Genomic DNA, 15649 nt, shown 5'->3' on the forward strand with positions numbered 1-15649 from the left:
CAAAGCCTGGCTGTTTTCTGGAGTAGCTGGAGCTTTTTGTTGTATGAACGTAGAGGCATGGATGAGGTGTTGTGCTGCCAAGTTTAGTGTTTCTGGGATGTGTAGTTTTGTTGTTTTGTCCTAGGCCAAAATTGCATTACCCTTTTATATAGAGAGATAATTAATATTATATTGTATTATTAATTAGTATAATATTGTATTACATTATAATATTATTATCAATATTATAAGTACATACAATATATTGTATATTTATAAATTATTGTATATTATATATATGTATATAAAATTAGCATAGCATGTTGCTATGGCACAGGAGACAAGATGGAACTATTTTCCTGGCTCTCTTGAGATGTTTATACATAGAAAATGGAGTGCCTTCTGTTGGGAGTTCCTTGATTGTGTATGGCAGAATGGGCTTGGACTGGATGGTCCTTGTGGTCTCTTCCAACTCTATGATTCTGCAATTCTATAGATAATGATACATGAAATTGAGTACATTCATGATTGCAGTTCTGTGCTCAAAGCAGTAGCACACACGTGGGCTCCTCTTGAAACTCTGTTGGACCTGTCAGCAAACATTTCTTCATTGTCAATATCTAGTAGGATGAAAGTATTTTTTTAGTATAAAATAGTAAAGTACTTTGCAGACCTCAGGATGGGAGTGAGTAGACTGTACAGCTTGGGGACAGTGGGATGTATAGTCACAGAGCTCACAGCCTTTAGATTTTTAACAAAGTGATAGTCATTCAATGTTAGTTTTTGGACAGGGAGTATAGGCGAATTAGAAGCTGATTCTCGCTCTCTCAGCAGCCCATATTTCAAAAACTTCTCAATCAGCACCTTTAGCATGCTTTCGGCCTCTAGCTGCAATGGATACTATGGACCTATTCACACGGCCCTTTGCCACAAAGCAGAGCAGCAAAACAGGGCAAAAATGCCCCATGTGAAGAGGTGGTAAGTCACACTATGTGGTGTACTTCCAGGTTTGAGATGTACTTTGCTCTTCCTGGCATCTCCCTAATCCATACTCATGACACAACTCCAAGGAATCTGCCTGGTTCTGGTAGAGCCATCATCATATAGTCTACATATTCTGGTAGGAGGGTCATTCCAATTCTAGATGGGCCGAAATTCTAGATGGGCATGTAGTTTACATGATAGATCTCTTCCTAGAAAGGAAGTGGCCATTTTGACATATACAGAAAGCAGCCCACTCCTCCTTCCTTTCATTCTATTTTTGCTACATCTTTATTGGTATATGCTATATAAGAGATTTCAATTAAATCCGAAATCATGGCATCAGCCCCATCAACCTTTTGTAGTTTCCTGAGAATGTCTGATGCCATCTGTCCAAAAAAACCAAATTCAGCAGTTTCATGTTTTTAAGGCTCTCTGCATTCAGGTCAGTAAACCATCGGAAAGTTATATTATTGTTCCAAAAATGAAGTTGGGACCTCATTGGTCCCTTGTCAGATTTCATACATCTTATTTGAATTACGCTATTTGGACACCCCGGTTCTTTGTTCGTCTAGCACAATGGTTCTCAACCTGTGGGCCCCCAGATGTTTTGGCCTTCATTTTATTTTCCTCCTTCCCTTTCTTTTCTTCCTTCTTTTACGTTCCTTCATTCCCTCTTCACTTCCTTCCCTTTCCCTGCCTTCTTTCTTTCCTCCTTTCCTCTCTCCTTTTCTTCTTTCTCTTCCTTCCCATCAACTTTTCTTCATTTCTTAATCCCTCTTTCTTTCTTTCACTCTAGTTTCTTCCTTCCATTTTTCCGTCTATCTTTTCCTCCTCTTTCCTCCCTTATTCCTCCTTCTGTCTTTCTTTTCCTCCTTCCTTTCCTTCCTTCTTTTACTTTCCTACCTTCCCTCCCTCCTTCCTTCCTCGCCTTTCCATTCCTTTCCTTCCTTTTATTTTTTATCATCTTCCTTCCTTATTCCTCTCTCTTTCCTTCCTCTTCCCCTTCCTTCCTTCCCTCTTAATAATATAATAATTTTATTTTTGTATCCCACCTCCGGGGCCCCTGGTGGCACAGTGTGTTAAAGCGCTGAGCTGCTGAACTTGCGGACCAAAAGGTCCCAGGTTCAAATCCCGGGAGCAGAATGAGCGCCCGCTGTTAGCCCCAGCTCCTGCCAACCTAGCAGTTCGAAAACATGCAAATGTGAGTAGATCAATAGGTACCACTCCGGCAGGTATGTAACGGCACTCCATGCAGTCATGCCGGCCACATGACCTTGGAGGTGTCTACGGACAATGCCGGCTCTTCGGCTTAGAAATGGAGATGAGCACCAATCCCCAGAGTCGGTCATGACTGGACTTAACGTCAGGGGAAAACCTTGGCCTTCAACTCCCAGAAATTCTAACAGCTGGTAAACTAGCTGGGATTTCTGGGAGTTGTAGACCAAAACCTGGGGGCCCACAGGATGAAAACCACTGTTCTAGAGACAGTGGGATGTTCTGGAGATCCCAAGGATCCCCGGGTCTCCAGAGTGAAGGAGGCAGTGGAGGATAAGTGGGATAAGAGGAGGAGGAGGCAGCCACCAACCCTCTTTTATATCTTACAACATCTTACCCTGTTTTTACATTTGTTATTCTCCACATTTGGCACTTTCACATGTGGCAAACCCACAGGAGAATAGGAGTGTTTTGCCACAAACATATAAATGCACCACATAATACATTTCCAGAATACTTTCCAGTTCAGCAACAAAGCAATTAGTTGTACAATCATGTTGCAATCAAGAGAACCATTTAGAGGCCAAACAAACCCATGTTCCAAACTGTATAACAGGCAAGCAACATTACATAAGTGTACCATTTGTTCCTTTGTCCATTACATCACCTACATATAGCCCAAAGGTATGTATTTCAACACCTTGCTCTGCCTTTCTTCCAGTGTGCACCCTTTCTTCGTTTTTTGGAAATTAACTGAAATTACACAACGCATTTTTGTAGTCAATGTTTTCAATACATCGTGATATTTTGGTGCTAAATTCGTAAATACAGTAATTACTACATAGCATTACTGTGTATTGAACTACTTTTTCTGTCAAATTTGTTGTATAACATGATGCTTTGGAGCTTAATTTGTAAAATCGTAACCTAATTTGATGTTTAATAGGCTTTTCCTTAATCCCTCCTTATTATCCAACATATTCGCTTATCCAACATTCTGCCGGCCCATTTATGTTGGATAAGTGAGACTCTACTGTATTTCTAAATACATTACAACTGTACCCCCCGGTTTCACTTCTGATACGATAAATATTACCTATTCTTAGCTGCATTTCCCTTACTGTATCCTCTGTTCCATCATCCTGAAGTTGAGCACTCTTAAGCAAAGAAGGTGTTGAATACCGTGTTTCCCCGAAAATAAGACAGTGAATTATACAGTAGAGTCTCACTAATCCAAGCCTCGCTTATCCAAGCCTCTGGATAATCCAAGCCATTTTTGTAGTCAATGTTTCCAATATATCGTGATATTTTGGTGCTAAATTCATAAATACAGTAATTACAACATAACATTACTACGCATTGAACTACTTTTTCTGTCAAATTTGTTGTATAACATGAAGTTTTGGTGCTTAATTTGTAAAATCATAACCTAATTTGATGTTTAATAGGCTTTTCCTTGATCAGTCTTTATAATCCTAGATATTCGCTTATCCAAGCTTCTGCCAGCCCGTTTAGCTTGGATTAGTGACACTCTACTGTATTAATTTTTGCTCCCAAAGATGCTCTAGGTCTTATTTTCAGGGGATGTCTTATTTTTCCATGAAGAAGAATTCACATTTATTGTTGAAAAAAAATGAACATTTATTATATACTGCACAGTAGTTGTCATCACAAACCAGCATAACCAGACAAACTGTGAATCCTATCAAGAATTTCTTATTACTACCATTATTTCAATGTACAACAATCTATGGCACGTACATTTACCAATCCTGCATGCTCTGGTGTTCTGTTCAGCGAACATGCTTCCAAACAAAAACTTTGCTAGGTCTTACTTTTGGGGGAGGCCTTATATTTAGTAATTCAGCAAAACCTCTACTAGGTCTTATTTTCTGGGGATGTCTTATTTTAAGGGAAACAGGGTAGTTCTGCCTTTTCTCTGTCCCCTGTCAGAATTTAACCATGTAGCGGCCCTAAAATGTTCTTGTTTTTCCCTTTGTTACAGACTTAGCAAAAAAAAAGCTCTTTTAATTGCATTTAACCTATCTAGCAAGCCTGAGTTCATTCTGTGCTTTGGCTTTTTCTCTCTCCCTACATATGCCTCCTATATGAAGCTGTGCCTCTAATATCTAGCTTTTCAAAACCTCCCATCCATCATGAACACATTTCTTTTTTTAGTATTTCTGACGAAGGGATTTCCCCACCCACATGTTTACTGAAATCAGTCATCTTGAAGTCTAAATCTGACTTTGCTTAACATTCTCTTTCTGCTGTGTAACAAACATCACAGCTACATCACTGATATTAGAGCACACATCTGGGCATATGTGCACACGGCAAGCTATTTAGGTACATCTCATAATACTTCTTTATTGAATTATTATTTTTTAATTAGCATAGTAACCCTGTATTTGAAGGTGTGTGTTTTACTAGGGTAATAAGCATAAATATACCAAAGTTCAGACACTTTTCAGTGGCCTTGTTGTATCAGCTCTCAATTCAGAGTAAAGCTGGTGTTATCATTCTGCCACATTCCATCCCTGTCAGACTAGACACAATCCAGGGACACAGAGCAAATTCCTTTTATGTGGGGTATATAAGAGGCCAAATTGGGGAGGGGGGCAGTCCTTTTGCTTAAGTTAGCATTCCTAATCAAGAACACACATTCCAGTTCCTCCCAGTTTGCCCTCTCACACCCTTTGTTTAAAACCCCCCCCCCCCAAAGAAATTGACTTCTCCAAACACTCTGTGGCAGCTGTTGAACAGCTTTACCCATTAGGATTTTTTTCCTAATGCATAGGTGCAATTTCTTTTCCTGATATTTGAATCCTGAATCATTATTTCTAACTGACTCAGGTAGGTTGGTGAAAGTCTGTAAGGTTCCTTAAAATAATAAGTGTTCAAATATCTTCTATATATATAAAAGAGTGATGGCATCAGGGCAGTGGACAAAACAACAAAACTACAGTCCCCCCAACCTCGAAATTTGACAACACAACCCATCATCCACAGCCCTAGGTTGATACAACAAAAAGAAAAGAAAAATAAAGTCCTAATTAGAGGGAAAGGAATAATTGTTTTTATCCAACTGCTGCCAGTTAGAGGGCTAATCTCTACCCACTTGGTCTCCTAGCAACCGACTCAACCCAGGGGACAGGCAGAGTTAGGCCTCACTTAGGCCTCTTCCACATATTATCTAATTTGCACTGGATTATATGGCAGTGTAGACTCAAGGCCCTTCCACACAGCTATATAACCCATTTATAATCTTATATTATCTGCTTTACACTGGATTATCTTGACTCCACACTACCATATAATCCACTTCAGTGTGCATTTTATACAGCTGTGAAGAAGGGGCCTCATATAATCCAGCAAGGCCATTACATCCTAATCATTTTTCCTATTTGCAGCATTCATACTTGCCTCCAACAGACAAAAAAAACCAATCAGAAATATTGTATATTCACAACCTTTAGGAAATAATATCTCCTGATGGCGCAGCGTCTTAAAGCGCTGAACTGCTGAACTTCTGGACTGAAAGGTTTGAATTGGGGGAGCGGAGAGAGCCCCCACTGTTAGCCCCAGCTTCTGCCAACCCAGAAGTTCAAAAACATGCAAATGTGAGTGCATCAATAGGTACTGCTCGCTGGCTCTTCGGCTTAGAAATGGAGATGAGCACCAACCCTTAGAGTCAGACATGACTGGACTTAATGTCAGGGGAAAACGTTTACCCTTTACCTTAACTACCACCAATTCCTCAATACTTTATTTCCCATACCACCATACTTCACCACAGCAACACGTGGCCGGTCACAGCTAGTGTAAATATATTTGAAATACATTAACTCTGATTAAACACATGGCACGCAATCCAGCGAGTTCCCCAACATGATTCATGACAGCTAAAAAAATTGTGGCTGACTGTTTTCCTAAAATGAGTTTAACACAGAGCTTGGCCACTAAGTGGTGCTAAAAATCTATGAATGAATAAAATGTAGTCGAAGATGCAGAAGGCATAGCTTGAATAAATGGGCATCCTTATTATCGGCAAAGAGTGGCATAGTGTATGTTTAACTAAAGGTAGCTAAAACTTTCTTTTGGCAGAAAGACATACTACTTAAGAAGACTGAATGCCTGGAAAAATATTCATCTACAAGTTGGGCTGCCCTTCTTTTTATCCTGCCCATTTAGGTCCTCTTATGAAGTGTTAAGTATTAAAAACATAAAAGGGTCTTTCCAGAAATACTGCACTGATTGGTCACATATGTTTCTGTTGCACAGCCGTAAGACATGACTGTAGGATTTCTCCGTCTAAGATCATCTGTTTTCTATCTGAAGCTGAATAGTTTCAGTGTTTAATTTCCTGAAATGCCCTCATCAGATTTAAAGGAAAGGGAGACATTTTTAAAGCTGTTTTCTTCTTCCAGTCCTTTTGATGGTATCGCCTTTACGTATGCAGCTTTCATTCCCTTGCTAGCAATGTGTGGCCTCCAGACAAAGGTGGATTGAGACTGTCTGGATTGTATTTCCTAATAAGGAAGTTCTATTGATTAAGATTTATGTACCAGCTCATAAAGCCAAAGGTAATCCCAATTAACCCTCTTCAGGCTTTTGTTGCACAAAAGGATCCCATTAAACAAATAATTTGTGGTATGCCTGAAAAGTAGCATCCTGTATAGCACAAATGCTCTTAAAGTCTGTTACAAGCAATGGAATCTAACTGCTCCAAATTACAATGTTATATTTACTTACCTGAAAGAAAACCATTGAATTCAGTGTGATTTACTTCAGACCCAAATGCCCTAAAAACTATGCATGATTAGCATGGGGTACTTGGGTGGAGATCACCAATGAATACCAGGTGCTGCGGACTGTATTTCAGAGTAAGGAACTGCTAAAACCATCTCTAAGGATTTCTTAAGAAAACTATACAATTCATACTTAAGAAAACTATAAAATTTGTTATAAATTGACAAGTGACTTGAAGGCATATACATACATTGTCATACTCTGGCAAAACAAAATGAGAAGATGATAAATGTTAGAATTATGTGCAGATGTATTTTGCTCTGGCAACTATACTGACATAGGTATCTTTCCTCCCTTTTGTGTTCATTAAACTCTTTGGTCAGGTGATAGTTTTCAGTCCTTGCACACATACGTACACAAAACTGCCCCTACCCACAACCAACCAACCAACCAACCAAGAAAGAAAGAAAGAAAGACCACTTCTGAATCTCTCTCTCCATTCCTCCCATCACCCATTGGAACCCGTTGGAAGCATAGTGGTACCTGCTGGTCTGGCTGGGGGAAACCAAACCTACTCTGCTTTCAAGAAGGTCTGGAGCACAAAACTTAGCATTCAAAAAGAGAAAAACATATGGATGGGAAATTGTGTCATAAATCACCCCCTGGACAACTTAAAGGAAGAGATTGCTAAGAAGCTTCAGCTCTTGATAGTCAAACTCTCTCTGAATCTGGGGAAATAGGGGCTGAGACAGTGGGGGAGCCTGCCCTCTAGCTGGAGTTTCCAGAGGCTGAAGACCACATAACCCCACCCTTTGTTGAGTGAGGGAGAATGAAACATCAAGCCCAACATACCGACTAAGTAATGAATGCTGAAATAAGTACCTGTGGCCTTTAAGGAGCTGGCTATAAATATTCTGGTTGATCTCTATCAGGCGTCTTCTACACTGCCATATATCACAGGATCTAATTCCAGATTATATGATTTAAACTGGATTATATGAGTCTTTACTGCCAGATAACCTGGGATAAGCAGATAATATGGGATCAGATCCTGGGATATAGAGACAGTGTGGAAGAGGCCTTTGTCTTAGTGCTGGCAACTGTTTCATCTGTTTGCCTGACCATACTCTCTCACATTCCTGTTTTGTCTTGATCTTGGATTGCTTAATTTTGGACTACTATGCTTACTTCCTAATGGCTGATATCCCTGGATATCAGACCCAGTGATATGACTTCTGGATCAGTTCTCGGCTACCCTTGTGCTTCTCCCTGCATCTTGCCCAGATAACTCATGATTGACCCATAATAGATTGACCCGTTGACAGTTCCTTTACACCAACTACCTGCTTCCTTGCACATTTGTTGACTCATATTTAGGACAGATTGGCAAAGTATGTTTTTAGGTTTCTGTGAGGGCTTTTGTTTGTTTTTGCTCTCTCTGATCATTATAGTATAGGAGAGCGAAACTGCTGATGAATCACTGACTTTCATGTGGAGATAGCCAATAGTTCTATATACAGTAGAGTCTCACTTATCCAAGCTAAACGGGCTGACAGAAGCTTGGATAAGCGAATATCTTGAATAATAAGGAGGGATTAAGGAAAAGCCTATTAAACGTCAAATTAGGTTATGATTTTACAAATTAAGCATCAAAACATCATGTTATACAACAAATTTGACAGAAAAAGTAGTTCAATACGCAGTAATGCTATGTAGTAATTACTGTATTTACGAACTTAGCACCAAAATATCATGATATATTGAAAACATTGACTGCAAAAATGGCTTGGATTATCCAGAGGCTTGGATAAGTGAGGCTTGGATAAGTGAGACTCTACTGTAACTGCTTGCTCAATCTTTATAGCTTAGTCTCTGAGGAGACACTGTGTTCGGAAGGATATCCAAATTGTTGTTTTGACTTGTTGGCTTGCATGAGAGCTTTTATTTGTTTTTGTCCATATGCTGTGTTTGAACACATGATGTACTGTGGTGGGGATTCGGTCAGCTTGGGTTTGGATCAACAATCACACAATCACAACAACCCCTCTAAGTAGGCACATAATTTACAACTTCTAGTTACTGTATCTGCAATGCTGTTCATGGGTGGAATGTTCCAAGGCAAGCAGATCAACACAGCCAAACATCAGCAGAGTCTTTTAACAGCAACTTGGCAATTAGCAGAATGAAATATGGTGCAACTCTTGAACCTGATCTCTTAATGAAACACTGGAACATCCAGTTTCATCCAAAAATACTTTGAAGGCTTTATTTCAGCTTGTTGCATTTTATAGCTATTTACAGACTTCATCAGGATACTCACAAACATGGCAAAGGATCACCATAACACATAGCTCAAGATGGCATGAGCTTGTCCGTCTTAGAGGTCAACATGGTGACAGGTCCTTCTTCTTGAAGGCATCATGGTGAGAGAGGAGAAGAAGAGAAGGGGTCGAGCACTTGTCATCCACTCTCTATATACACACACTGGCTTCCCATCATGCCCAGGGGAGCCTCCGGTGGCCTAGGGGATAAAAGCCTCATGACATGAAGGTTGGATTGCTGACCTGAAAGCTGCCAGGTTAAAATCCCACCCGGGGAGAGTGCGGATGAGCTCCCTCTATCAGCTCCAGCTCCATGTGATGGAGCCTCCGGTGGCCAAGGGGATAAAAGCCTCTTGACTTGAAGGTTGGATTGCTGACCTGAAAGCTGCCAGGTTAAAATCCCACCCGGGGAGAGTGCGGATGAGCTCCCTCTATCAGCTCCAGCTCCATGCGGGGACATGAGAGAAGCCTCCCACAAGGATGGTAAAACATCAAAAACATCCGGGCGTCCCCTGGGCAACATCCTTGCAGGCGGCCAATTCTCTCACTCCAGAAGCAACTCCGGTTGCTCCTAACACGGGAAAAAAAAATCATGCCCAGGGACAAAAGCAAATGATGCAAACCTTGTCATTCCTGTCACATGGCCATGACTCAGCTTCTTTAGTGAATCCCATTTGTTACACATTACCACTTACTTAATCCACTTACAGTGGATTTCATTGACCACATGTTCAGGAGAAGAATTTTTCACACACACAGTAAAACACATGGAGTTGCATACAATGCATTTCTAACTAACACAATATGATCTGACTGACAGGTTTTACTATGTTAGGAGAGGAGCTAATATCCACTAGCTCTGACTGCTGCCTCAGTCTTTGAAACTGAGAACCAGTAGTGCATGCCCATTCTGAAAGTGAAAAAAATAACTGTAGGGATGGATGCAGAAGAATATGTCATCTGCTGCAATGTGTGTGCAATGTTTGTTTACTTCAAAGAAAACATCAGTGGTTACACTGCGACAAACATGAACTGGTGGCTCTCTTGGAAGAGGTTAACACATTGTATCAATTTTTAGTGCATAAGAAAACAGAAGGACCTCCTGGAAGAACAGAGGGAACAAACAAGAAGAAAATGCTAATGAAAAAGAAGAAGGCACTACCACTGAGAGAACTCCCTAGAGAAGTCACTGTTGGAAGCAGATCATGCTCAATGGATTTGGGACCATTCCAACCAAGCAATCACTTCTCACATCTTATTGAGGACAACAGTGGCAAATAGATGCAAACAGGAAAACAGCTACAACACATATTGTTTGGCAAGGGAGCAGCTGACCAACATCAGCAAGAAGAACAATTCTGATGATCAGGGAGGCATTGTTCAGGAGTACAGAGGAACTTGTGTGCTAGTCAGACAACATGAACATGAAAATGATTGTCTTGTTACTGAGAACAGTTTGGCAATAGAAACAATTGTCCAACAAGGTGATGGGATCTCCTTCTATAGATGTCTTCAAAAAGAGGCTGGACAACTATCTGCTGAGAATGCTGTAGCTGAAGGTCATTGAGCAGGGGGTTAGACCTAATAGTCCATAGGTGTTAGCTGGCCCTGGTTATTTCTTTTCTGGAATTTCCCTGTTTTCAAAGTGTTGCTCTTTATTTACTGGCTTGTTGTGTGTTTTCCGGGCTGTATGGTCATGTTCCAGAAGTATTCACTCCTGACGTTTTGCCCACATCTATGACAGGCATCCTCAGAAGTTTTGTTGCTCTTTATTTACTATCCTGAGTTCAGAGATTATATTGTTCTGTATTATTATACCACAGCAAACATTATATATTATACTAGCTGTGCCCAGCAACGCGTTGCTGTGGCAAAGTATGGTGGTATGGGAAATAAAGTATTGAGGAATTGGTGGTAGTTAAGGTAAAGGGTAAAGGGTTATATAGCTGTGTGGAAGGGCCTTGAGTCTACACTGCCATATAATCCAGTTAAAATCAGATAATCTGTATTTTATAGGCAGTGTGGAAGAGGCCTAAGTGAGGCCTAACTCTGCCTATCCCCTGGGCTGAGTGGGTTGCTAGGAGACCAAGTGGGTGGAGCTTATTTTATTTATTTATTTATTTACAGCATTTATATTCCGCCCTTCTCACCCTGAAGGGGACTCAGGGCGGATCACATTACATATATAGGCAAACATTCAATGCCTTTTAACATGGAACAAAGACAAGACAAACATAGGCTCCGAGTGGGCCTCGAACTCATGACCTCCTGGTCAGAGTGATTCATTGCAGCTGGTTGCAGCTGGCTGCAGCTGGCTTGCTCTCCAGCTTGCGCCACAGCCCAGGCCTACTAACCTTAATAAAAACCTTTCATTTTGTTTCATTATTGTACTTACATTCTTACATATTTGTACATCTAGAATTATTTCTAGCACAGTAAACTAGCAATCTGTTGGATTATGGCTGTATGTGTATGAAATGTAAATCAAGTGTTTTCTGCTGTTGTGCAAGAGTGTGTGTTTCAGCAATGAAACAGTTAACAGTAGGCTAGTTTTGACTGACAGCCTGTTGTGACTTCTGTTGACCTATCAGGCATGATTTCCGGTTTTGGAGGTCGGAACTTCCTTCGGACTGAGGAATGTGTTTTCTTATCTCTGTGTGTGTTGAGCTGTGCTTGCCGAGGCAAGAGGCTACAGAAGAATGCCAGCTCAAAGCGATGGCTTTTTCTATGCTTTGTAAATATGTTTGTAGATATTGAAATAAATGTTTGGACTTCAGACTACAGATGTGTTTGAGTCTGACATTTGAACAGAGGAATTGGTGTGGCAGCCGATTCATCAATTCATCAGGGTGCTGGAGAAGATGATCGATGGTGTTTGAAGAAACCCACCCAGCACGCACCCTGACCTCCCCAGCTGACACAATCAAACCCAGCGAAAAACATTCTGGAAGACAAAACTTAGCGGGGGAGGGGGGGGGAATCTAGATCATGCTTCATCTGAATGCAGACCCCATCTTAGTTTGAAAGGAAGGAATTGGCTCATTTTTCTTTCTGGGACAGGTATCTTCTTTCCAAAACTTGCTGCATCTTTATTCCAGATATTTGAGACATGCTGCGCTTATTTGTCTTGGTAACCTTTTGTGTTTTACACCGTACTTTGGAGTTAAGGGTTGTCATTTGGTGGGAAAGCTGGGCACTTGAGCAAATGTGATGAACCTCAATTCTGGCTCCAATTAATTCCTGATAACTTGCTGACTTCATTTAGTCATCACGTCTACATTATTATTTGTTTTTTCCTCAGTTGCTGTATCAAGAATGGGCAAGATATGGAGTGTTTTACAAGTTTCAGCCTGTTGACCTCATAAGGTAACAAACAAATTATTAAAGCTCTGTTGAAAATTCCGGGCTGATTTGGAGGTGGGAAAAGTTTTCCATCACAGAGAGCCATGAAAATCAATGTTATGCATCCATTCTGTTTTCAAAACTATTGCTTACTTTTCTCCAAAATCTTATTTAATAGTGTTTGAGATTTTGGTTACATACTTTATATAAATATTTAAGTGGGAGTCAAAGGGAGTAATTGAGGCTAAAGGCCTATGCAGCATGGTGCTGCGCCATTTAATATTGCACCTCTTTTTTCTATTTATTTATTTATTTATTTATTTCCATCATTTCTATCCCACCCTTCTCACCCGAGGAGACTCAGGGTGGCTTACAGATCTGGCAGAATTCAATGCCAATACACCACAGTACAATAAAATAAAACAATAAAACAGTTAAAAGCAGTTAAGCAAAATAACAATATACAAAATACAAAATTTAAAACAATATAAAGTTCTTGAACCATTCATCCACAAAACCTTGTACATAAACCTTAATCCAGACCAAGTCGAAGCCAGCAGAACTTATTCTTGCTCACACAGCCAGGTCTTCCTTTCTGAAACCCAAAAGAGATGGGTCCCTAGGGAGGAAATTCCACAGCCGAGGAGCTACCACTGAGAAAGCCCTATCTCTCATCCCCACCAGCCACGCTTGCATTAGCAAGAATTTTTCATCTTTGCTTGGCTTTGAGTCCCTTCAGAGATATAGAGCAATCTACAAATAAATAATATCTGTCCCTTGAACACAGATTAGATCACATTTAAGAAAATGGAAAGACATCTTTCTTTTCTTAGGTGAATTTATTCCTCTTACATTTCAATGTCAAAAATATATAATCCATGTTGTGCCCAGAGGCCACCATGACATGAAGAATGGGAGAAAATGCTAAGTATCATTTCATGTCCCTGAGCCGCCCAAGTCTGGGAAACATGGAATGGCAATGTAAACAGTTACAGCTAGTTCATATCTCAAAACTGGCCAACTGTATGCATGGGACCAAAGTTGAGGGATTCTATGGAATTTGTAGTATTCTGCAACTTTGGTTAACACAGATCAAGATTACATTAAGATGGCCTTGTCCTGTGTTTCCCTGTATCAGCTCCATGTAGCATTTGTCTGCTGTGGAGTTGATTTAGGACTCTTAGTGGTAAGTAGATGTGTTCTTGGTTCTTTACTTATCTTTTCCTGGGCAAATTTATTTGCTTTACTACTCTAAAATCAAACCTGTATAATGTATCCAGTTTCTATGCAAGAGGTCAGCTAGGGCTTCAGCAGCTGTATTATACATGCCTTCATTCTGCTTCTCTGCTTTCTTTCAAATCAAAGGCATCTGTCTTTCTCTCCATGAACACTAGCAAACCCATGGTACCCAAATATTTTTGTAAACCCCTGAACAACTTTATTTTGTGTGTTTGTGTGTGTGTTGCACCCCAAGGCAGAGTGAGCACTGGAAACCACACAGAGACCAATAATCATACAATATCTTTATTAAAACAATAATAAATTCAGGAATGAATAAGTGGAAAGGATGAGAGAGGAATAGTCCTTTATAAAAAGGTATGAATTAGTCCAAAGAATTGAAGAGAAATGTCCAATATTATTGTCCAAAGTCCAGAAACCGAAACACACTCAAAACTGTTGGAAAGTTCTTGAGCAGGGAAAACAACAAGGAAGCAAGAGTGAATAACAAGGTCCAAAGTCACTAGGAAGTCTTTGATATCAAGGCAGGAACGAGACGAAGCTAAAACCAATCTTGATTCAGGAACAAGGCAAGGAAGTGAATGTACTCCGGTTCTAATCAGGAGTCGCGGCTTGGCTTGGCTTGGCCGTCAGGAGCAAGAAACTTGGCTTGGTGAAATCAGGAGACTAGAGTTGGTGAACTGTTCTCAGGAAATCGCTACGTTGACACCGCAAAGTGTTTGCAGTGCAAGACACTTTTATGGAACGAAGATCAGATCCCAACCAAGGGAAACCAAACTCCCCAAAGGTTCCCAAGGGAATCTTCTTATCCACAATCCCCTCGCAATGCCAAGCGGTTACTCCTTCGAAGTCCTTGTTTTTCTGATCTCTGGCGATGCAGAAACTCCCTTCGGTTGAAGGGCACGTTCTCTGGGGAACACTGGACATCTGGTTCAGCCATGGGAGTAACATCTCCAGTATCTCGCCCAATTAAGGAAGCATCTGAACTATCAACAGCCGGCAGCTGTAACTGAAAGGAGCTCTGCGGACTAGGCAAAAGGTCAGAATAAGCTTCATCCTGGTCAAAGTTCATTTCTGAATCAGGCTCAGAAACCAAAGGTGGCTGGGGTATGACAGTGTGTGTGTGTGCATGTGTTTTAAATTTGCATATTCAGGCATCCAAATCTTTTTCATTGCCAATTTCTCTGTGGATTTTTTCTGATTTCTGATTTTTGCTCTACTGTCTCTAATTCTGCATTCATCTCTATAGACATTTAACTCAACAATTGCTTGATGTCCTTGAGTTCATCTTTAAAATCCTATCAAATTTTAATTATTAATTCCTTCTTCAGATTAGGTCTTGTTTGGTTAATTGCCAAACTCCTAGAATTCATATATTATATTTGTTTCAGCTGTTCTTTTTTTAATCATGTTAGAAGTGAATTGAGAATATACTGCAAGTCGCTTCTGGTGTGAGAGAATTGGCTATCTACAGAGATGTTGCCCAGGGGATGCTCAGATGTGTTACCATCCTGTGGGAGGCTTCTCTCATGTCCTCGCATGGGAAGCTGTGGCTGACAGACGGGAGCTCACCCCATCTATCGGATTTGAACTGTTGACCTTCAGGTCTTCAGGTCAGCAGTTCAGCCAATGCAAGGGTTTAACAACTGTGCCACTGCGGCTCCTTCAGCAGTTCTAAAATCATTTGATTTGAACCAATTCCCTTAGAAGCCTGGACAACTGATGCTCTTTTACACAGCAATAAAAAAATCAGTGTAATTGGCACATGATGCTACTGTTCTCCTCAGTATTCCACTCACTATTCTGTGAACCAGAAT

At 40.5% G+C, this 15649-nt stretch overlaps 1 protein-coding gene across 1 annotated transcript in view; it reads left to right on the forward strand.

The window, feature by feature from the left end:
* Positions 1-15649, forward strand: part of ano2 (anoctamin 2) — a 173374-nt gene that overhangs the window by 52735 nt on the left and 104990 nt on the right. The window contains exon 9 of the mRNA XM_062981994.1: positions 12553-12617. Coding sequence (XP_062838064.1) covers positions 12553-12617 — 65 coding nt within the window. The remainder of the gene's footprint in view (positions 1-12552; positions 12618-15649) is intronic.

This window comes from Anolis carolinensis, chromosome 5 (genome assembly GCF_035594765.1).
Source record: "Anolis carolinensis isolate JA03-04 chromosome 5, rAnoCar3.1.pri, whole genome shotgun sequence".
Classification (NCBI taxonomy): domain Eukaryota; kingdom Metazoa; phylum Chordata; class Lepidosauria; order Squamata; family Dactyloidae; genus Anolis; species Anolis carolinensis.